The sequence below is a fragment of the Zosterops lateralis genome, assembly GCF_965231275.1.
Source record: "Zosterops lateralis genome assembly, chromosome: 5".
Lineage (NCBI taxonomy): Eukaryota > Metazoa > Chordata > Aves > Passeriformes > Zosteropidae > Zosterops > Zosterops lateralis.
The window spans coordinates 35735905-35759099 of NC_139766.1; the positions used below are offsets into that span (position 1 = coordinate 35735905).

The 23195-nt window shown below is 34.4% G+C and overlaps 1 protein-coding gene across 1 annotated transcript in view; it reads left to right on the forward strand.

The window, feature by feature from the left end:
* Window positions 1-19986, forward strand: part of GPM6A (glycoprotein M6A) — a 109413-nt gene extending 89427 nt beyond the window's left edge. The window contains exons 4-7 of the mRNA XM_083862501.1: window positions 8194-8347; window positions 10419-10495; window positions 11792-11857; window positions 17739-19986. Of these exons, the coding sequence (XP_083718627.1) occupies window positions 8194-8347; window positions 10419-10495; window positions 11792-11857; window positions 17739-17891 (450 nt within the window). The 3' untranslated portion in view covers window positions 17892-19986. The remainder of the gene's footprint in view (window positions 1-8193; window positions 8348-10418; window positions 10496-11791; window positions 11858-17738) is intronic.
* Window positions 19987-23195: the final 3209 nt, after the last annotated feature.

Below are 23195 nucleotides of genomic sequence, written 5' to 3' on the forward strand. Positions count from 1 at the left end.
CAGTTTTCCCTGATCCTTGTTCTCACCTGGATAACTTATTAACTACATCTAGACATCTTACTCTTTTTATAGTTATTTAAGCCTTTGAATATCAGTGGAATTATCATGAATTCATTACTTTTATAGTGAAAGAAAACCCACAGAAACTGTATACCTTTGTTCTTCATGTGAACTGCAGCTTCTGTTGATGTCTTATGAATTCATAATTAGATTTGTAAATACTTTTTGGCATTGCTTGTGCAGGAAGGAGAGAAACTTTTAAATTTATTTAAGGTCACAATAAAAGCTTTAAAGGCTGTGTTGTTGACTTAGAATGCTTGTCAAGACAGGAAACAAGCAAGAAAGGTCCCTACCCCTTTATTTTCGCATGGGCTTCTCAAGGCCCATTAAGAATATATCAGGAAAGGAAACACTTTTTTTTGACAGCTAAGTACCTTGAGTGACACATTTGTTTAGACTTATAACTATTATTTCTACTTTCTACTTTAAGCTTCACTGCCTTGTGTTCAGCTACAAACCATGGAATCTTCCTGAAAATGTTGCAATGCAAATTTTGGAAATGTGAAAAACGTAAACAATCTGTATTGCTCTGTCCTTTCCCGGCTGAGTGCTCTATCTTCATCTGTGTATAGAAAACTCATCATCATTGAAAACCATTAGACTATGGTTCAGGATTTCATTAAAATTTATCATCAATTTGGTAGCATAACCTAGAAAATTTACTACTTGGACTGGCCTACATTGTCAGGGAAAGGTAAAGATGGAACTGATTGTTTTTCGTACTTTATGTCTTTGAATTGGACAGTTACATGGCATGAACATATAAAGGAGAGCACATGAAAAAGGAATATTTAATGAAGATATCTAATCCATATTTTTTAAAGCCAGTTTTAATTCCAAATTATTTATCTTCAATCACCTTTAAATACAAATAGCTTAGCTATATTCCCAGGCTGTACCTCCTAGCATTAGAAAAATACCACCAGAAAGAAAAACAAAAGGAGGAGGAGAACTTTGTGAATGTGAAAATATGAGCATGTGCATTTTGAGAAAGAAATAATTCCTCTATGAAAGATCAAAAAAAAATACATAGGAAATTCTGCTTTTGTCAAGCAGCAGCAAAGATCCAATGCTTTCTATGGGGCTTCAGAGGCCTATCAGGCTACAAAAATTATAGTCTTGCCTGAAGGATATATAAAGCAACTAATGATAATTTTAGGCAGCACAATACTACAGACCCATCAATGTTCTAAAGAAAATTCAGGAATAAAAAAATAAATTAGAATATTTGGTTTCTAAGGAAGTACCAAAGAGAAAAATTCTATCATCTTAAGGTAAAACAGTCTTGCATCAATGCAAAGCCTTAGTCAAACTGATATTTCATCTATTTGTTTATTAAGCAATATTTCAAAAAGTGAATCAATTTGTTAGAGAATCATTTCTGATGTGACTGTGGAAATCTCCTACACTGCTACCAACAAATCAACAGCATAAATTAGAAAGTAAGCCAGTTTTTTACATGTATCTAAATGGTTTCCAAAGCAATAGAAATAAAACATGGAATATTTTAACCTTGAAACATACATTTAGAAAAACCATGTGCAGATGAAAAGCAGAAAGCAACAATGAGAATTGATCCTAATTTTGACAAAATCAGTTTTTCCTCCATCTAGACTATCTGTAGAAGAAAAATGTTTTAAAAAGTCAAACAAAATTGTTCCAAAGTATAAATTCAATTTTCTGGGATTTTATAATGTTCTGTTAACTTATTTTAATAATCAAAGGAAGTTCTCATTAGGTAATATTCAGTATATGAATGAATTTCAATTAGGCAAACCTGAGAAATCTGTCCTTCTATGGAGAGAAATTTGGACCAGTATTGGCTTTTTTTTCCCCTCTTGAAGCAGTTGACTTGAATGCAAGCCAAGGAATATCAACCACATGACAGTAATAGCACACCATGAAATCTATCCATGTTTCAACAGACTTTTGGAGCTGTGCCTGGGAGTAAAATATGTTAGAGAGAAAGAGGAGATGAACACGTTTGGAGAGGCAATAATAAATGTCCAACAAGTGATTGTTAGCAATGAAAGTGATGTTATTGAAAAGAGTTTGCATATGTGTATTTTCTGTGGTTTGCAATGCATTTAGTGATGGTATCAGAACAAGTCTCTTCCAGAAGCATTGTATATAAAATGAGACAAGTTGAAACATTTTTGCCTCATCTTTTATTTCTCTCCATAAATGAGGCATGAATTTGGAGATGCTAGTTAGTACAGAAATGGAAATGTTAGAGGCCATTTCCTTGTGAGGGACTCAGCAGTCCTTCTTAAACATGTTAATGTCTAGAGATATCTGTAAACATTATTTTTTTTCATTTTCTCATTTATTTATATTTAAATAAATAATAGCAATTTTGGTTCTAGACAAATAAGCAGCTGAGGCTGTTTGAGCTTCTGCATTGTTAAAATGTTTTCCAGAGGAAGTCAGCAAGTTTTCTACTTGCTCTCTTTCATATTTGCATGTGGGGGAATTATACGTGTAAGATGCTGTAACAGAAAAAATCTATTGGGAAGAGGTGGAAGTATCTATGTAGAGACTCTTCTTTAAAAAATGAAAAAAAAAAAAAAAGAAAAACTCTGCTGGATGAAATCTGAACCTCTGAAAAGAGCTAAACTTCTGTAAGGTAATAATACAGGTGATGAACAGGAACAAATATCTAATCTTTAAACTACTCTTCATAAAAGTTTATTGATAAACAGTCCTTATTGAGTCTGGACTGTTGATGTAAGGTATAGTCAGAACCCTGCATAATAGAAAATTGAATGCAAATAAACAACAGGCCTGAAGTGGGAACACTTGTAGTGCTTTAAATCTGTGTTAGTGTCTAAATCTAAACCTGAAGAGAGAACTGTGCACTCTCTCAGTACTCTCCCAGTACAACTGCATCAAGACAAATTTCAGCATTTGAGAAAATATGTGTCAGCTGCAATGAATAATTTAAAAAGAGTATGCAAATGCTTTAATGCAGAATGTGCACAGGGTAAAGAGACAGTAGCAATAATTCAGAGGAATTTTTTCTGGGTAAAATGAACAACATGAAGCAGAAGGCCTGAAACCAAAGGTCAGTTATGAATTTGAGGCTGGGCAAATGAATGCTAAAACTGAATCAGTTTTTATTAGTATTGAATCCAATATATAGACAATTGAAAGTGAATGAGATGTTTTAAAGATGGGACAATTTGAGAAGAAATTGAAAAGGTCCTTCTGTTCATGCTTCTGTGTGCCCAAAAATTCCAACACAGCACCTTGTTCTGGTATTTCCTCTTTGGAAAATGCACCCAAATCCAGGACTACACTGCACTACAAGTCCAGCTGCTTCCCACTATTCCCATAAGAGACAGCCAGGCCATCCCTGGGCTTATTCTGGGTGGTGTCCAGCACTGCCAGAGTTTCACAATGAAGCATGATGGGCTTTGAGCAGGATGGATGTACATGATCTCTGTAGATGCAGTTTTGGTCTCTGGCAAAAACCATCTAAAAGAATTTCTGAAGCTGTGAAGAGGTTTGGAAGGAACCTCTTAGTTCATGCAGCTGAAAGTATACATTTTTTGGGTGTGTGTCACAGAATAACAAATCTAAATGTGATGCAAACATGGCAAGCTGTACATCTTTTTGCAACTCTTTGCATTGAGAGCTCACATCTGGGAGTTCATATAAAATATATTAATGATGAGATTGAGAGAAAGTGTATAAGTAAGTACTGAGTGGTTTGGAACAAAGATAAAATTACATGGCCACATGAGTTTACTGGAGTAGTTTTATTTGGGCACTTAATTTGTTGCTGTGTTTCTGTATTATTTTTCTTGTTGTAAGCAGTAGTGTCCTCATAAAATGAAGTGAATGAGGTTTAATTTGTTTTCTTTTCATTCCATTTCTGTTTGTAGAAGTTGTACCTTTTAGATAAGATTTCACTGTCTCTGTCCCTAGGGTCACTGAAGCCATCATATAATGTTTCTTCAGGGGTACTAAATTATTTATAACAAAACTAAAATAAGAACAGTGTTTGAATTTTAATGAATATGCTTTTCATGGGACAAGTACCCATGGATTAGAAAGAAGGAGGGGAAAAAACCCCAAAACAACCAGTAACAGAAATCTTGATCTTATTAAAGTAGATAGGATTTGTTTGTTTTCAGTGGGAAAAGGATTTCAACCCGTTATGATCACCAGGGAAATTGTGCTGCACACAAACAATATCAAATATGCTCTGAAATACCTTCTCCCTGACGTTGGTCTGTTTTGATTAAAAACATCACTCCAGAAGGTTGATGCTTTTTGCCTGCTTTGATAATTTATAACTCAGAAAAGCCATTACAGGCACTGAAAAGCTTACAAAATCTGGCAGGAGCATTTTGCCAGCTGCAGTGATGATACAAAAAAATTAAGCACTAAAAAAAGGTTAAAGATTTGTTTGTTCAAATAATTATTCATTTCAGCTATTCTTTGCAAATGTGAGCTGAGTTTAAATTAGTGATCTTTTATCTTTGTGGTTTGATAGACGAATTTCACTATCACTTCTGGTTTGTTTTGGGTTTGTGTGTTTGACTTAGAGTGAAAATCAAACGGATGAGAGAAAGTAATTCTCACTATAAACACAATAGACAGGATGCTAAAGAACAAACTGTTATACCTCTTTAAGAGGCTATACTATTTCAGAAATCTTCAGTTTGTCACGTAGCAGAATGCTACTTCAAAGGAGAAAGATCCCTTTGAATCTCAGGAGACTGGGTTCTGAATTTAATTCCTGGAGTGAACAAGCTCCTTAAGCATTCCTTGTAAGTTCTCTTGAGCAAAGACAAAAGATTGTAATTGCAGAGAAAATGGCCTAAAAAAACTATATTGTTCTTTCACATGTTTTTTTTTTTTAAATAAAATAATTCATAATTTCATTCAATTATAAAAAGAATTTGTAAGCTACTACCTGCTATTGCTAGAAATTAATAATTTTTTGTGCAAGGTTAAACTTCTTTTACTGCCCTTAATGCAGGAAATATATTATTGCCCAGATCACATTTCTGTGGTTTGCTTCATTGATATCAGTGATAACCCATAACTACCACATGGTTTAAGATGAATTTTTGTATTTCAGTTATTCTTACAAAACCAGATGAAGCTCCCATATCTTTTCCTGTCTTCTTGGTGTTATGACATAAAATTAGGTATGTCATTGGCCACTGGCTCTTCAGCTGAAAGAAACCAACAGAGGAAAACTGAAATTTTTCCTTTTCTAAAATATGTTTTTAAAATTAAATTATTCATCATTTGAGCAACTTTTTCTGAGATACTCAACCAATCAGATTCATGTTTTTAAAGCGAATCTGTTCCATAACAAGCAGACAATTCTCTCTGAGAAAGCAGCCCTTGTGACTCACAGCAACTGTCATCTGACAGATCTCTACTATCATTTTATGCCTAAGGCAGATTTTTTAGAGCTAATAAGCTCTGTTTTCCCCCTCTTTGCTATACTAGTGCTTTGCATTATCTCAGTGGGGATTTTTGAGTAGGCTTCTTCATTATTACTACAGATCAGAAAATAAATAGATATTAAAATAATTTCTCATGCTCATGGTAAAGCCTATCTTTTTTTGTCCATTTGGTGCTAATCACAAAATAGGAAAATTCTTAAACCTATATAGAGCCCAGTCATAAAAACAGTTATCACATTTCTGTAATATAACTAATATAAAAGGTTCAGTACTCCATTAAATAATTATGGATGTCCTACACTGAGACATGTACTAAATTTATTAAGTATTGTTTATTTCACCAATTTTAGGGGGATCACAAGTAAGAATTCAGACTTACCTGTTTTTGACAAGCTAAGAATATATTCCAGGAGGCTGGTTTACTTTTAAAACACTTCTAGAATAAATGAGAATTTGAAGTCTGTACCAAGACAGTCTTCTTTCTTATTTATTATTCCTGCCTTAGAAAAAAAAAATGAGTGCAACTCTTTATAATGAATTAAGATCGGACATAGCACTTTAGTTGAGAATTCATATCCCTGGATCTACATTTCTAAGTCATTTTCCAAGTAATTATTTGTAAATGTGTGCCTGGGGCTGAGCCAGATGTTGTTTCATTAACTTTAACACTGTAATATGGAAAGGAAAAAAGAAAACAGTAAAATAACAACAACAAAAACAACAACAAAAAGGAGCATGTACAGAACAGTATTTACTTATGTTAACTATTTGCTCTTCAATACGTGGAATAGAATTTCCAATAGATGAACAAATGATGCATGGAAATGTCTACAGCAGTACTCAAGGGTGTATATTTACTTTGGACTTCACTATAATTTTTTCTATTTTACAAGATGGGTTTCTAGTAAGTGGGTTATTGGGAAAATTTGGTAAAGAAGACAGGCATTATTGCATGAATGCATTTTTAGAAATCCTTATGTATAAATTAAACACATCAGTTTTTCTTCTAAACTAGTTGGACATTGAGGGAAAAGTTAAATCAGTTTGTAACTCTCAGACTGGTAAGCATGGATGTAAAGTATGAGTATTGAAGCATGGAGTACTAACTCAAGAAAAGGATAGAAAGCTGATATCAAAAGTATTAAATAGCTTTTCAAAGTACTACAAGTCTCATTTACCAAGAGACAATCAGGAAAATTAATCTCAAATAAATTTTAAACTGGATTAATTAAACTACATTAAATCCCTATGTAAATATACTTCCTCAGAATTAAAATTACTTTTCTTTAGTAATATTTGGAAGTGAGTTTAAATCAATTGACATCTCTTTAATGTTGCTTGAGAACATCTATCCTATAATTTCATAGTAATAAAAGTAACTAATTTAAAATTCAGACCTTTTGTTGTTTTGGATTGCTTTTCCTGATCAGATCAGTGTGGATAAGCCACCCTGCTACATTTTTTAGTGTAATTTACAACCTTTTAGATTCTGACCTTATTTGATTTCCATAACTAAAATCTGTTCTTATATTAGGCTTTTTCCTGTGTTACCTGAATTGAGAGATCTTATATTAAAAAACCACAAAAAAACCCCAAAACAAACAAGAAAATGTCTTCCGTGTATCCCTTATTTATTCTTGAAGGTTTAATTGTTTAATTTTAGGCATATTTTTTTCAGCTTATTCAGCTTTCAAAAATATTTCTTATTCTCAGAGCCAATATTTTTCTGAGGTGAGAAGCTGGAAAAACGTTAGTATGATGAAATTTTTTTTTTGTTTCTAGTAATGTGTTTAGATTCATCAGCGTTTCTGAAGCCACCAAATGCTGGGGCTATTTGGATTCCATATTTAGAGAGTGATTTCCACGTTTTACCATGTAGCCTCTTCATGTCCTTTCCACAGCATAAGATGAAAAGATGGTTTGTTATTAATAAGTGTTTCTCAGTGGTTTCAGCCCAGCAAAGGAACAGCAAGGTAGCGTGTTTACATATTTATAGGACATTTACTTACCTTTTTTTCTGAATGATGAATTTGCTTGTATGTAGACCCCAAATATGTCTGAATGCAATAACAGAATGTCAAAAACACAGTCTCATTGGTTCAATGCAAAATGGATTTTTGAAGTGAGATTTTGTGGCAGTCATAGACAAAGGTTCATTTTTTATTGAGACACGAATTTTAAAAGCAAAAGAAGTAGAGCCTACAGTATTTAATTTTCATTTTTCGCATCATGATTGACAGTAGAAGATACAACCATAGGGCCTCTTGTCCTAACTCTGGAGTAGTGGTGATGAGAGAGAGGGACAGATTTGTTTCACAGAGCAGGCAGCTGTCTCTGCTTCAAGTGCACTGCTTTGCATCCATCATTGGCACAAGAGTGAGAGGAACATGGAGTGAGCTTGCACTTCTGGGAGCATCATTCTTGTTCTTCAGAAACATCACATTTGAGCTCTGGCATCATTTTGACTTAATCATCAATGGAGTATCAGACCATAACCATAAATTAAATAAGGACAGAAACAGACAAAGCCAGTCATGGATACATTTGTTCTGCAAATGCAGAACCCTGTGGTTCCTTTTTTTTTTTTTTTTTTTTTTTTTTTTTTTTTTTTTTTTTGTGGAACCCTGTGGTTCCCTTTTTTCCAAAAGTTTATCACTTATATTCTGACTTACCACTGATTTTGTTTTTCCTTCTTTTACTGCAGTTTATTATGCTGACATACATCTTTATGTTGGCCTGGCTTGGAGTTACAGCTTTCACTTCTCTGCCTGTTTACATGTACTTCAATCTGTGGACCATTTGCCGAAACGCCACCGTGGTGGATGGAGCTAACCTCTGCCTGGATCTTCGCCAGTATGGTGCGTAAATGAAAAGCACTAAATGAAAAGTCAGGTTTCACAAAAGACAGCATTCCACTGCTTTGCTTCCATGTATCTGAAATGAACTGTTCAGTGTTTCTGAAACAATTGTTCAGTGTCTCTCTCTGCTCTTTTACCCAATAGTCTGGGCAGTGTATAAATATGAGCTGCATTTCCAGACCTGACAAAAAATTGAGTCAACCTTGTCCATCTTCCCAGAGTAATGAAAATCTGGCATGGGACTCTGGCTTAGTCTCTTTAGAAATTGCTGGAACTTGTCTAAAATGCCCAATTAATACTTTACCTGGAGAATTACTTTTATTCTTGTGGTAGGACACTGACCTGGAGATGTGAGATCCTAGAATATCAGCCATCTCTGCACAGGTGAATTGGGACATGGCAAGATTCATTCCTTTCAAAATCCTTGATGAGGACCAACAATACTGATAGTAACATTCTTTGAAAGTGGTGGAAAGAGATAAGAGGCCGTGAGAATAAAGCCTGAATAGTGGAGGTTTGAATAACGTGGGGATATATGTGTGTTTTGAGAGGGTGTGATATTTGGATAGAAAGGGATTTGTAATCTTAAAATGTCTGAGGATTCTTGTATTGGTGATGGTAATTCAATTCCTTCCTTCTACAAGACTTGGTTTGATTCTAGATGTTAAGGTCTTAGTGATTTCTCAACCCACAGAGCTTTGGGTAATCATAAGCTCAATGGTCAGTTTCTTATCTTTTTTTTGTTTTCTTGGCCTAAAATAAAATCACAGTATATTTTTACTTGTTGTGTGGAGATATAAAGGGTGCTGCATTTTTTGGCAAAGAAAGAGTAATAGTAAACAGTAAACATTTCAATTGACCTAAAATAAAATATTCTACATTTTTCTTTCATGAGAGGGAAGAAAAGTTGTCATTTTTTTACTATTTATTGTGTCTTTTTGCTACACAGCTTGACAGGTGAGTTCAAAAGGCAATTATCTGTATAGATCCCATCAAGTATATTAATTTTTCTTTCTATGACCTTTTATTTTGTTAATATTCATGACCTTTTTATTAATTCAATTTATAATTTTCATAGAACACTAACATATACAGTGTGTATTCTGTGAATGTACCTGTTTCCTGTAAATTCAGTGCAAAAAACACTGATTAATATTAGGAAAGAACGAATTTTTATTATAAATGAGTTAATTGCAGTTTTTTCTTCAAGCTAGTCTTTGATTTATTATTTGGACATTAGCTAAAGGAAGCAAGGTAGATTCTACTTACTATTGCTGAAAAGAGAAACAGTTAAGTGTAAGTTTGTGTAATGCTTTTCTATAACTCATGAAAGAAGCTTAATACCAGATCAATATGCTTGACATCAATATACAGCACATTTCTCCACATGAGGGTAGAGAAGGTTTGCAAACATTTTTAGTGTATAAACTGCTTGCAAATAATTTCTGGTTTTTTAATCATTGTGCTGATCAAAATAGGGAATAAACATATGGTCAAAAATGGCAGAAAAATTGTTCTCTTCATGTTTCTTACCAAGGTTTTACTAAATAGATGATGTGTTAGTTTTGTGCTGCCTAAAATAGAATAGAATCCTAGACATAGGGGAGGGGCACGTTTCTCTCAGATTGCTCAGGACCCCATCCAACCTGTCCTTCAACACTTCCAGGGATGGAATGTCCACCATTTCTCAAGGAAACAAGTTCCAGTCCTTCAACACCCTCACAATAAGGAATTTCTTACTTATGTCTCACCTAAACTTACCCTCTTTCAGTTTAAGGCATTATTCCTTGTTCCACTGCAGCATGCCCTTGTATGAAGTCCCTCTCCAGGTCTCCTGACTGACTCTTTTAGTTACTGGAAGGCTCCTATAAGGTTCCCCCAGAGCCTTTTCTTCTCCAGGCTGTGCAATCCCAACTGCCTCAGCTTGTCTTCACAGAAGAGTTGCTCCAGGCTCTTGATTGCCAACAAAACCCAGATATCATTGTTAAAATAAGTTCTTAGCTTTTTTCATATAAAGGAAGTTGATCTGTACCAGGAATTATAAGTAATGTGAATATTTATTCTTCCCCAGGTATTGTAACTATTGGAGAGGAAAAGAAGGTTTGCACCTCATCAGAAAGTTTCATCAAGATGTGTGACTCTAATGAGGTAAATAAATATCATAGTATTTCTGGCAAATCCATAATATATGTTCTATTAGGAAGTAGCTGATAGATGTTTTCTTACTGTAATGGTCTAATTCTACCTATGGTGATGAATTAAATCACAGTGGAAATACAGCCATGCAAGTTTTCCTTGTCTTTTACCAAGTACCAAATTTAGTCAGTGCAATTTCTCCATCCATTTGTTTTCTAAATACACTTGTGGTTTGTTTGTTTGGGGTTTTTCAATAATTCCAAAATCTTTTTATTTGTTACTGAGATGTTTTCCTAATGACCCTGCTGCACAATTAATAGGTCCATATAATGAATCACAGATTGAAGGGCCTATGATTACTCTTATGACAGGAAAGTAAAGATTTCAAATGGAGTTGGCCAAACCTTGTTAAGCATTATGACAGTAGCTCTTAGTGCATTTTTCTTTGCAGTTTTTCCCTTGGACAAATGCCACCTGTTTCAGTGCAGCTGAGGGTTCTGGTTTTGTTTTTAAATGATAAAAGATGAAGACAAGACAAACAAAATTACATCTGCCTAAAACAAAGAGAGGCTAAAACATTGATCCCTCTGAAGCCAGAAGGATAAACATTTGCTAAGTGTTTTACTGGGTCTTACTATGGTTGAAGTACCTTAGAGGGAAGGTACACAATCCATCCTTATACCTTAGCAAATGCAGTGCTTATGGTGCAGTTGACTCTCTGTGGCTGCTGCATAAACCAGGTCACTGAAGTTAAAAGCAAATGTGATCATTTGGTTTGGGGTGAGGTGAGGGAGGTGGTTAATTTGAACTATGTAAGGAACCTGGTTTATATGAAATCACTGTGAACATATTTAAGTGGAAAGTGGATCAATATATGAGGATACAAAGCTAGTTAATGAAGGGAAAATGGGGTTTCTTAGGCTGTCTCTGCCACTGGAAAAGCCACCACAAAATAGTTCTTGTAAGGTAGTATTGTAATACTGTAGCATAAAAAAACTCCAAACAAAACCCTCAATTTACTGGAGTGTTTATTTTTAAATAATTAATTTTCTTAATATTTTATTCTGTAAATGTTGTATTTTAAAATAGAGTTATGTTTTTTTCCCTGATACGAACATTGTAACAAAACAAGCACTAGCACAATGACATGTAATGATATCAATGTCTTAGAAAAATATTGCTATTCATTTCTTTTGTGGAAAGGTGGCACCAGGAGGGTAATTATTTCCTCTATGTTATTCTGAATTTTTGTTCATTTGCTGTTTGCTGTACAACCATGAAAGCCCTTTTCTTTGCCTCCCTTTGCAGCTAAACATGACATTCCACTTGTTCATTGTGGCCCTTGCTGGAGCTGGAGCAGCAGTCATTGCTATGGTGAGCTACCCAACACTCCGCCTCATCTGAATTGCTGATACGTTCTGGTTCTGACAGCTGTTCCATTTCCATACTATCACTCAAAGCTATTATTAAAATATAGTTCTGTAATTCAATACTCTCTCTTTTTTTCTTTTTTTTTTTTTTTAATATATTGATGGATTCCCTTTGAAGTAGAATATCATGATTACTTTTTTGAATTAAGAAAAACACCTTTAAGTACATGCTAAGAGTTTTTACTATTCTCTTGCTGTATTCAGACAAGTGTCTGAATTCACATGTCTGTGTTGTAACCATAGTATTATACTTTTATGATCTCTGCCTTTCTGGGTATTCACAGGCTTGCCACGCTGCTATTTTAGGAGCAGAATTGAGCAGAATCTTTTTGTCAGTTCTGTGAATATATATGAATGTGTTGATTTTTCTGTCAGGACTATTTTTTCTGCTCCTTTATAATGAAGATTACTTTAAATTTAGTGACATTTTGTCAATGAGAAGGTTCCACTGAGAGAAGAGTGTATGAGCTAGTGCCCTGCTCTTCTGTCTTTTGTCTTCTGTATTTGCTTAAGCATAAAGATATTTTTAGGCTCACAGTTCTGTAGTGGTGTAGGTTTGCATTATGCACACTGGAATGGAAAATGGAAAGTGACTGCTACTTGGTGCTGATGCATTCATAAGTGCTAGTGGTGGTGATTACTATATACTGCTTATACTAGTAATTTTAATGGATTTTAGGGCCATGATTATTTTGTTATCCTTATAATTACATTTATAAAAAAGTACATTCAGAAAATATTCAATGAAGCTAGTACTCCTCTTACATTAATGTTTTTTTTTGTTTTTATCTCCCATTTCTTCATTATTACATGACACCTTGCAAACACCAAAAATAGCTAAATGAAAAATATATCTTTTCAATGTAGTTTTTCTTTCAAGGCCACAAATAATATGTGTAATAGTAGAATACAATTCATATTAATAATTCAATTGTTTTTTCAAACCAAAATTTTTCTGTTTATAGTTCCAAAAATGGTGACCATGTGTCAAATATAATAATATATCATTAGTGTAAGGAAATTAAATCCAAGGCATCGTTAGTTTTCCACTGTATGATTATTTTGAAGTATATTCAGTAGGTATCATAAAATGCTGTTTTGTTCAGATGAAAATTCTGCATTTCAAACGAGAGTTTTGAATCCAAATAGCCACCAAAAATATTCAATGAAAAAAAACACATCTTCAATGAAAGCAAATTAAGTACATTGTGCCACATAGTTTAAATACATAATACTTTCAATGAAGTTTTTAAAAGTCCCTTTTCAAAAGTCCCTCCTGAGCTTCAAAGCTCAGCATATCAAAGATACCAGAGCGGTGTTACACCAGACACAAATACTCTTTGAATTCACTTTGATGGTGCACTTCAGTCACATATTTTTGTAGGATTACTCATATCCAAATGTGCTTTCTCTTGAGTTCTGTGACTGCACAGAGGAGACATGATAACCCTGCTTCAACAAAAATATAAATTATTCTAAGTGCTAGTAAATTGCAGTGCCCCAATGCTGTTAGACATATATTTCATTAAATGTTTTTGGCAGTTTTATATATATATTTCATGTTTGTAACTACACTGTTTTTAACCTACCATTGCAATCTGTTAGGTACCTGCTAAAGAGTAGCAGATTCCACTCGTTGATGGTGGTAATTCCTAAATGCAGGATACCAGACCACACCTGTAGGTTGGGACATGTCCTTCACACTCGACACAGTAGCCAAACACAACAATAGGACATGAGGGAAAATTCAGAATTTTGTAGTTGGACATGCAGATATTAGCAGGTTCTCCTTTAAGGGAAGTTTACTTTCCCAATGTAAAAGTAATTTAAGGGATGAAAAATTATTTTGGCGTCCTAGCTATCTCATCTAGGAAGTGGAAGATATATTTTTTCTCCAGATCTTACACTCAAATTAGTAGACAGAGGAAATGCATCAGCAGTGAGAAACATTGTGCAGAAGTCATTTCAATCATTGAGAACCAATGCCCTTCACTACATGGGCTGTTTCAAGAATAATCACAAATATGAAATGATGACTTTTGTCTTTGTGTATATCCAGAACATGATTGTGAAATCCAGCAGGAAAATTAGATTAAAATACCAGTCTTTTACAAAATAAAAAGCTTAATAATATAATGCACTCTTAAAACATTTCTTGCAAACAATTACTTTAAACTAGAATAGTCCATCTGACTAAAGTGGTAAATACATTGTATTTATGGCCAGCCAGTAACAGTAGTGCAGCATTAGGGACACTGCTGAATAACTGAACTGGCAAAATATGGCCTCTGAATTGACATTTAGAGTTATGTCATCAATGTACTCCACTGTATCCTCACTTCTGAATTTATGAACATTTGCAAGTGCCAGACTATATTAAAATATCTGAAGATTTCTTAAACTCTCTAATGTCAATATAATTCTACAAAATTCACAAAATAATAAGCTTATTCATAAATGTTAAGTCCGTCTGTCTGCAGGATACTTTTCATGAAATTGTATTTTTAAAATATATATTTTTAAAAATGGTAATTTATTGCAAAACCACCACAAAACTTGTTAATACTGGCAAAACCACTTGGTCACAGATCAAAAATTCCCCATGTCTCTTGGTCTCAGATTTGTTTATGAATGTTAGAATTTTTTCACAATTCACTAGATGCCTCTCTAATCTGCAAAGGAGAATGTTGATTTGGGGTTCAAAAGGAGAATTGTCCTATATATTAGGACTGATATATACAAAACCTCATCTATTTTACAATATCTGTTAGGGAAAGTTTCATTTTGCAGCAAAGAACACTGTCAAAGAATTTATTTTGAAAATGTATCATTCTTATGTCAACGCAAGATGGGAAAAAAAGAACAAAAACTTGATAGAATTATTTATGTTGTAAATGCTTTTTGAGAGTCTTCATAATGGAAAAAATAACCAGGCTTTTGAATCATATTTAATTTCTACCATGTATGATTCTGAGCAGTACTGTTCTTTCTTATGTCTGAATGAATAACAAATGCATATGGAAAGAATCATTACAATAATGCATATTAATTTTACTGTTTTCAGTGTTGTTTTAAATAGAAACAGAAGAAATGAAGTTGTTTAAATATAAGCTCTAGCATTCAGAAGTTTATTGCAAAGCCAGTATCCATTCCACCTGTGATGTTTCCCCAAAAACACTGTAGAAAAATTTAATTATGACATGCAAAATTTCCTTTCTCAAAAGTTGACATGTGAGCTGGTAACTCTTTTGCCTTAACTTCCACAGAAATTATGTCCTGCAAGGTGGAGATACAATCAATTCCCCTAAAATAGGGACAAGAGAAATATAGAGTGATCTGTTCTTTTCCCCAGTATGATTGTGCTCTTCTGCAGGGTATGAGACGCGTGTAAAGGGAGGAGGAAAAGTTATTTAGACTTGGGTCCTGGGGAAGGAGTGACATGTCCTGAATGGAAAAACACAACAAATTCCCCTCCTGCCTCCCCCAATACCCTCCTAGGCTAGCTGCAATTCCACAGTTTCTAAACACTGAAGCATATTTTCACCTTATGAAGAAATCTAAGCAGGAATAGGTATGGAAAGACCCTGCACTGTATTGCATATGTCTGTAATTGAAACCTCCTGAGGCAGACTGTGGAAGCTGCCTGGCTTCAATTTAAATAAGCCTTGATGAGGGCCCCACTGGCTTCAGGCTATTCAGGTCATGGAATTGTGAAATGCAATTAGACAGCCACTTAGAAATGACCTCCTTAGTGTGGCAATGTTATCTAGGAACTTGGTGTTAAAATAAAAAACAAAGGTGATGGTACTGTTCAATGTATAGCTCATTATAAAACATGGATATATATTTCAGATTATATAAATGAATGTACATGTTTCCTGGCAAGTCTTCCTATTTACAGTGAATATGAACTTCAGGTGTTTTCAACCATTATTATAGTAGCTTGATCCAGTAACTTCATAAAGAAGGGATGGGAAAAGAATAGGTGTTTAATGAAGATCAGACTGTTACCAATATACCTTCAAAATAGTCTATTTTTTAACAAAAATGCTGAGTGAAACTGCAAAACATCAAGTTTAAATTGATGTTTTCTCACTGGGTCATTACCAACTATTTTGAGAGGATTAGGATAGTGCCTACATCATCCCATTTTCATGACAGATTCTTGAGTTGCGGGGATTTCTGGCAAATATGTTTTAAAAGGTCATGAAGATGTGAGTGCACTGCTCAGATACCCCCCACTTTCAGGATTCTCTTGTCAAAGTCTGTTTGAGGTTCAGATTGTGTTTTTAACTGAAATTTCAGACTCAAAGGACCAGTATTCATGTTTTTATGGGGTGCAAATTGCAATTGATATGACAAAATTTTTAGCATTCCCGGCCTGTTTATTTTAATTTTTCTCAATACTTTTACTGTGGAGAATTTAAGGTGTTTCATTCAGTACAATGGGGATCCAGGATTAGGGTCTCTCATTTGATCTAGAAATGCCTGATGCAGACACTACCCAAGGTGAAAGCTTTTGGAAGAGCTGAGTTAGGATAGAAGATGTTTACTTTTCCTCTGTACTAAATTACGACTAGAGAGTGTTCCAGAATGACACACAACATGTTGCCATCTCCAACATCTATACTCATGGATTGTGTTGCTAGTGTTCTATAAGTATAAAGAAAATCCTACAGATATGTAGAAATATTATTCTCTAGGGTTTTTCCTAAAGGACAGAATCTCTGAAGAACTTCTTTCTTTTTTATGCCTCCTCAAGCCAGAGAGTATTCCTCAAATAAGGATTAATTGGAAACTTGACATAGAACATGGGGATAAAAAAGGAAGAAAAATACCTGGTCTTTTTAAGGGCTTCAGAATGCTTTCGTTGATTGTCATTATCCAGATTAAGAAATGTCATTTTGCCTGTACTAATCAGCAACCAACTGCCAATAAACATTTGTGAAAAAAAAAAAAGTCCAAATAACCTTGGATATTTAAAAAAAAAAAAAAACAACCAAAACAAAACATATTAGAAGAGGGGTGAAATATTTTGGATCTCACAAAATTGCCCATTGCTTCTGAGGAAGTAGATTAACATAAATTAAAGAGATGATCTAATCAGAAAGTGTCTGAAAGCCTGCTAGGAAAGGAATAAATGTCCAGAGAGTCCCAGCATAAACCAGTTGAATATCTTTGTGGAACATTTGTATTTTCTGACTGAATACAGAGTAAACAGAGCATCCAATTTTTTTTTTTTTCAACTATATTTTCTCAAATTTTGCCTAACTGAACTTAATTTTTAGTTATTGACAATTTTTCCCCAGATTGGCAAGTTGAATACAAAGCTCGAATTGTAGTTGAAAGAAGTCATAGCTAAATGGACAGACAGTGCAGACTTGAACAAGAAATTAAAAAGCAAAACTTTCTGTAATTGTATTAGATATGAAATCATAAGATGTGTCTATGGCATATTTCTATCTTAAGAACTATAAGAAATAGTTCTTCAGTGGGGAAAAGTACAGTAAATAGATAACCAGAATGTACCTTTGCAGACTAGCTGAAAAATTATGCAGAGATGATTTGTGGATTTTTCAGGTTTTAGGGGTTTTTTTCTTATACTTATTGCTACCAACTACTAGTTATAGTAACAGTAACAGCTGTGAGATGAGTAATCTGAAGATTAATGAAGCCTGAATTTGCCACCATGGTCCTATGCTGCTTGTTGACACAGGAATGCCTAGTTCCTGCTGATAAGGAGTCTGTCCTACAGCCTTCAGGTTTGCACACGCTCTGCTCTGGCTACTCTATTGTTTCTTAATGCTGTGTTACCTCTCTTACAGGTTCATTATCTCATGGTCTTGTCTGCCAACTGGGCCTATGTGAAAGATGCTTGCAGAATGCAAAAATATGAGGATATTAAATCAAAGGAGGAACAAGAGCTGCATGATATTCATTCTACTCGCTCTAAAGAGCGGCTCAATGCTTATACATAAAAGAAACCTTGTCTTACTTCCTAACATGTGAATGCTTTGTTGTTTAACTAAAGGCCATCCTACCATTTTAAAAACAATTGAAAGTGCTTCTCACAAAAGATAGTTTGGGTGACGTACATATCACCTACATACAATTCTTGGTTGTCTAGCACTTGGTTTCTTAATTAGTTCTTACTTGGTGTGACCATTCTATACCACAAAGCTCCTATATAGCCTTTCCTGAACCCCTTTAAGCTAATTAGTTCTGATAGGTCAAGGATACTAAACGATTGTCAAATACAACTCTGTGTTTGATTTTTTTAATCACTTTGTATGTGTTATGCATAACACCTTTTGCATTGTTTCTTATATGTTTTTGGAAAAAAAAGTAGCTTTTTATACTTTTTAGTTTTGAGTTCAGTAACTACTTTAACTACAGGTATACTTCAAAGGGACCATTGTACATGATGTACAATATATAAAGAAAACATTCTGATGACTTTCCTTTATATATGGAAAACCTGCCAGAGGGACCCTGATCAACTTGAATGAAGGTCCTAAGAACGTTTTAAACAATCAAAGGTGCAATTTCTAAATTTGTAATAGTGGGTAAAAAAAATAAAAAAAAAAAGCGAAAAAAGAAAAAAAAAGAAAAAAAAAAAGAAAAAAGTGCTTCTTATCTTTGTTAACATTGTATTATTGATGTTTTTAAAGAATATTCTCTTGTTTCAAGTTCCATGGGTGATAATTCCTGTTTGTATTGTGAGCATGCAGTCCGTGGTGCTAACAATGCATGGCCACTTGCCTTTTGAAGGAATTCAATACCACGGCTACCTGTTAACGAGTTATGGTATATAGACAACTGTTAATTAAGTGATATAGTTATTCATAGTTTTCTACAGAATAATCTCTCTTTAATTCAATGATGGTTATGCTAAATTGGAGCTGTCCATGTGATGATGTAAGAAATTACTGCTTAGCTACATTTATGAAAGTAATATATCAAAAATGCAGTGACCATAGGAGTCAGATGTCTTTTTACCTGCTTTAAAAATTTAAATGGATTGCACCTGTCTGAACTGTAAAAGATATATCAAAGGAGACTTCCATAAATGTTATAGCTTGGCTTCTAGCTTTCCTACACATAATGGTTTACCTGTATTACGTTGAAGTAAGGTGAAAGACCACTACAGAGCTTATTATTTCAAAGTGTAGTAATATATTTGAACCTTTATTTTGATAGGAAAATGTTATCAGAAAGATAGGTCATCTTAATTTGAAAGAATTGCCTGTATCAAAAACAGAACAAAAAACCCTATTTAAGAAAAGTCAGTATTATTGGACCAAATTTGGTGGATTCTTTTTTTTATTTTGCCTATTTCTAATGCTACAAGAATGCTGTAAAGTGTCTTTTAAAGTGATGTAGCCTGACAAGACATTTTTGTCAGTGTTAAAAATCTTAGGTAGTTTTGTGCACTTATTGGACCATTGTGAATTCTCTCTCAGTGTAAGTGCATTTCTAATAAAACTTCTTGAGTGAAACTCTTCTTTGTACTATTACTAGTCATGCATCATCGGTAATTTTTAACAATTCTTGTAGTAAGTAGAAGGTAATACTATAGTTACTTGTGGCATGATAATGCATTAAGTAGTATTAGTTGGTTGAGTTTCTTTTTTTCTTTTTCTTTTCTTTTGCTTGTTTTGGGGTTTTTTTGGTTGTGTTTTTGATTTGGGGTTTTGGTTTTGGTTTGGATTTTTTTTACACTTAAGCTGTCCTACGGGGTCAACAGTTTTCTGATAATGTGCAGTACCGGTATTACAGTTCTGCAAAAAGTATTAGGAACCTCTTTTTGGATTCTATATTGTAGTGTTTCAGTTTTGTGTCTTAAAATGTTTGTGCTGATTTTTAAAACTATGTCTTTTAAACTCATGTAATGATGTTAATGCTTTTGGCTCTTCTCTGGTATTAGAGTTTGTATTTTCACAAAGAATGCTTTGTAGCAGGCATTACAATTAATCTGTTTTGTACATAAATGTGCCAACAGCTTGATGGTGGCGTTTTTGAAATGTAGAACAAAGTGCTTGCAAAATGTAATAAACACACTTGTGTACTTTGTGTTCTTGTTAATTCTTTGTGTAGTTTTTCTTTGCCTATACTGGACAGGCCACTGTAACCAGACATGAAAGAAGCTTGTTTATCCTGTAGACCTTGCTATTGCACAGATTGCTTTGAATATGTCTCCTAACCAACATTTAGTGTCAGAAATCATATATCTTAAGACTAAGAGAGTAAAATATTTTTAAGAGCAGAGTTTCATAATCTAGGAAGTGCTAGGTAGCAGGAGCCATGTTTGCTATATTTGTAACATATCAGTCAAAAAAACAATTGTGAAAGATTCCTATTCCTACAGTGTCATTTGGAATAGCTCAGCAGAAAGTGATCTGACAGCAGTTTGCATATCGCTGAGGATACTGATTTCTGGATTACAGTAGCTAATACTTTGAAACCTCAATAACAATACTACATTACTTACATGCTTGTAAAGTAATTTAAAGGGTTAAGAGAGATCTATAGCTGTGCCAAATAACCTGATAGCACTAAGGAAAATTATTTAAACTACAGCTCCACAATGTGTTTGTCTGTCAGTTAACTAGCTGTTATGTAGCAATTTGTGTGCTCTCCATGAGAACAAGTGCCATAATGGCAAACAATTTTTCAGAAGCAGCACAAGCCAAGGGAGTAGAGGAGCTTCTCACAGCACAGCACATCAGTCATAAGTGATTCACTTCAAAGTCTGTGCATATTTGGTTTATTCCAGAGTGTTCTCTGTTTGTTGACAGCCTAAGCTGATTTTTCCGGAGGTAGGCTGCATGGATTGTGATTTCTATAAACTCTTCTGTGCTTATATCTAAACCTGTGTCTATTGTGCTTCTAAGAAACAAGAAAACCATTGTAGGTTAATCTGTTTGGTGCAGACGAAAGGCTACAGTTAGATGAAATTTTTCAGTTTAAGGGGATTCCAGCCCTAGATACTCAGTTTTGCATGTTCATTACAGTTTTCTGTGCCCCATAGATACTACTAATAGTGTGTTACAAAACAGATTCAAAAAATGACTTGAGATAGACATTGTCCCCAGTCCCTCTCTCCCAGTGGTATCACCCCCTTTTCTTTTGCACAAGATTATTTTCTTCCTCAGCAGGACTGTTTCTTTCAGCAGCAGCATTTCTGCTTTGAGCACGAGCACATAAAACATTGAATCAGCATGATTTAGACAATGCACAGCAGTGTACAGCAGACAGGCGCTGAGTGTTTACATCTTGGGAGAGAGAATGGCAGTTTTTAAGCCAATGTACCTTGTGGTTAGGTGATGTAGTTAAAAACAGGAAGCACTGAAATTATATGCCTATTTAATACTTCTAAATAGCTAATGATATTTTTTCCCCACAGGACCTTAAGTAAGAGAGTTTCAACTACAACTGGAAATACATCTATAAATTAATTTTAAATTAGATATACAATATTTAATCTCACATTAATGAAATCATTTAAATTGTAATATGTATGCATTGATTGTAAGTATTTATTGAACATTATCATGATTGCAACTCACCTTCAGTTGATGTAGTATATTTTAGGACAGAATATTTTTGCACTGTACTTTTTATAACAGCCAATGGCAACAGTTTATTGAGTTTCTTTCATCATCAAGATCCAATGCATTTTTTAATATTTCACTTCTGGGTTACCACAAGTATTTATGTAGTTGGTTTTCTCAAGAACATAGCTCAGTTTATAAACCATAAATGTCAGACTACAGTACATTTCATCTCAGGAGGAAAGAGGACATTTATACAAGCTCTCTCTTAAAAAATCCCAACATTTTATTTTCATTGGGTTGCACAGAAACCCCACACATATTGTTAAGTGGGAAGCTGATTTATGTTACACATGTCAGCACTGTCTGCATTTTGGATAGATCTCAATTGGAAAGAGCAAGTCCAGAGTGCACAGTGTCTTAAACAGCTCCTTCTGTCCCATATGAGTTCTAATTTGTATTTTCTACAAGGGAGGAAGTCTGGCAGTTTCTGAATTTTGATATTTTCACCTATAGTTTCTTGTTCTTTCAGGTGTCTGCAGAGGATCCCAACATATCGCAGAGTTACTTCTGTGTTTAACAGAATTATTAACAGTTATTAGCAGTGATGGAGACAAGTAAGTGTTTCTGCTGCCACACCAATAGGGATGGTGACTAGTAGAGAAGTGGATCATCTTTGGCTTGCAGTAGTCTAAGCATCAGCCAGATTTGCAGCTATTCTGCAGGCAGAAATTTATCCTGAGAGAAAGGTTCTGCCCACCAGCTGCTGTGGACTCTTTCCTTCCCTGTGTAAAGTGGAGTTTGGTCACATAAATGTGAGCCCCAGGGAAAATCATTTCAGTTGGTCTTTGATTTGGCACTGCTGAGCTTCCCATGTTTGAAAGGGATGATTTGGGGGCAGGTGTATCTACTTTAGGAATTGTTAAAAACAAAACAGAAAACCACAGGAGACTTGCATGAATATTCTATGGTTCTACATGTTGAGCTACTCAAGACAGAAATACTGTGGAGGCCAGAAAAGGGATTATTAGAGCTAGGTTTTTCAAAGGGTCTAAATATTTTTTCTTAGTTGCCCAGGTAAGTAAATGGTACTTAGCATGGATCACTTTCCTGTGGTTAATAGAGAATATTTTGGTCTCTGAGACTGTAACTCCTGCATTTTATTAAATAGCTTTACTCACATGTATTTCTTTGTAAGGATAAATATTAATTTTAGAATAAATCTCATGGGGAAACAAATTTATCCTCAACAAATTAATGTTCCTCTTAAAGCATGCAAATCAATTATTGAAATTTTACGATTCTGCTAGTTTAGTTGCATATCACATCCTCACCACTTTGTCCTTTTGAAATAATAAACTAAATTGCATTGTTAAACACAGAGGAAAAGTGTTGGGTTCATCAACTGCCTGGTTTGAACTGACTAAGCAGATGGAAACCTTTCCCAAGAAGGCAGTGTTCAATGCCTCATATTGAACCATTCTTCTGAAGTATGAAACGTGTTAAGCACAGATACCTCATTAAGGTGTTTAATATTTCTGCTTTCCTTTCATAATCTTCTTCTTCATGACATGCTGTTGCTTGTGCCATAATTTGGATTGGAACAGAAGCAACATAAAACTTGGTGCTACTGAGGAGGGCATGCACCAATGCTGATGACCAGAGATGTACCGTGTGCTTGGAAAGAGGGATGAGAGCAGTGAAAAAAGGAAGACAGAGAAAAGAAAG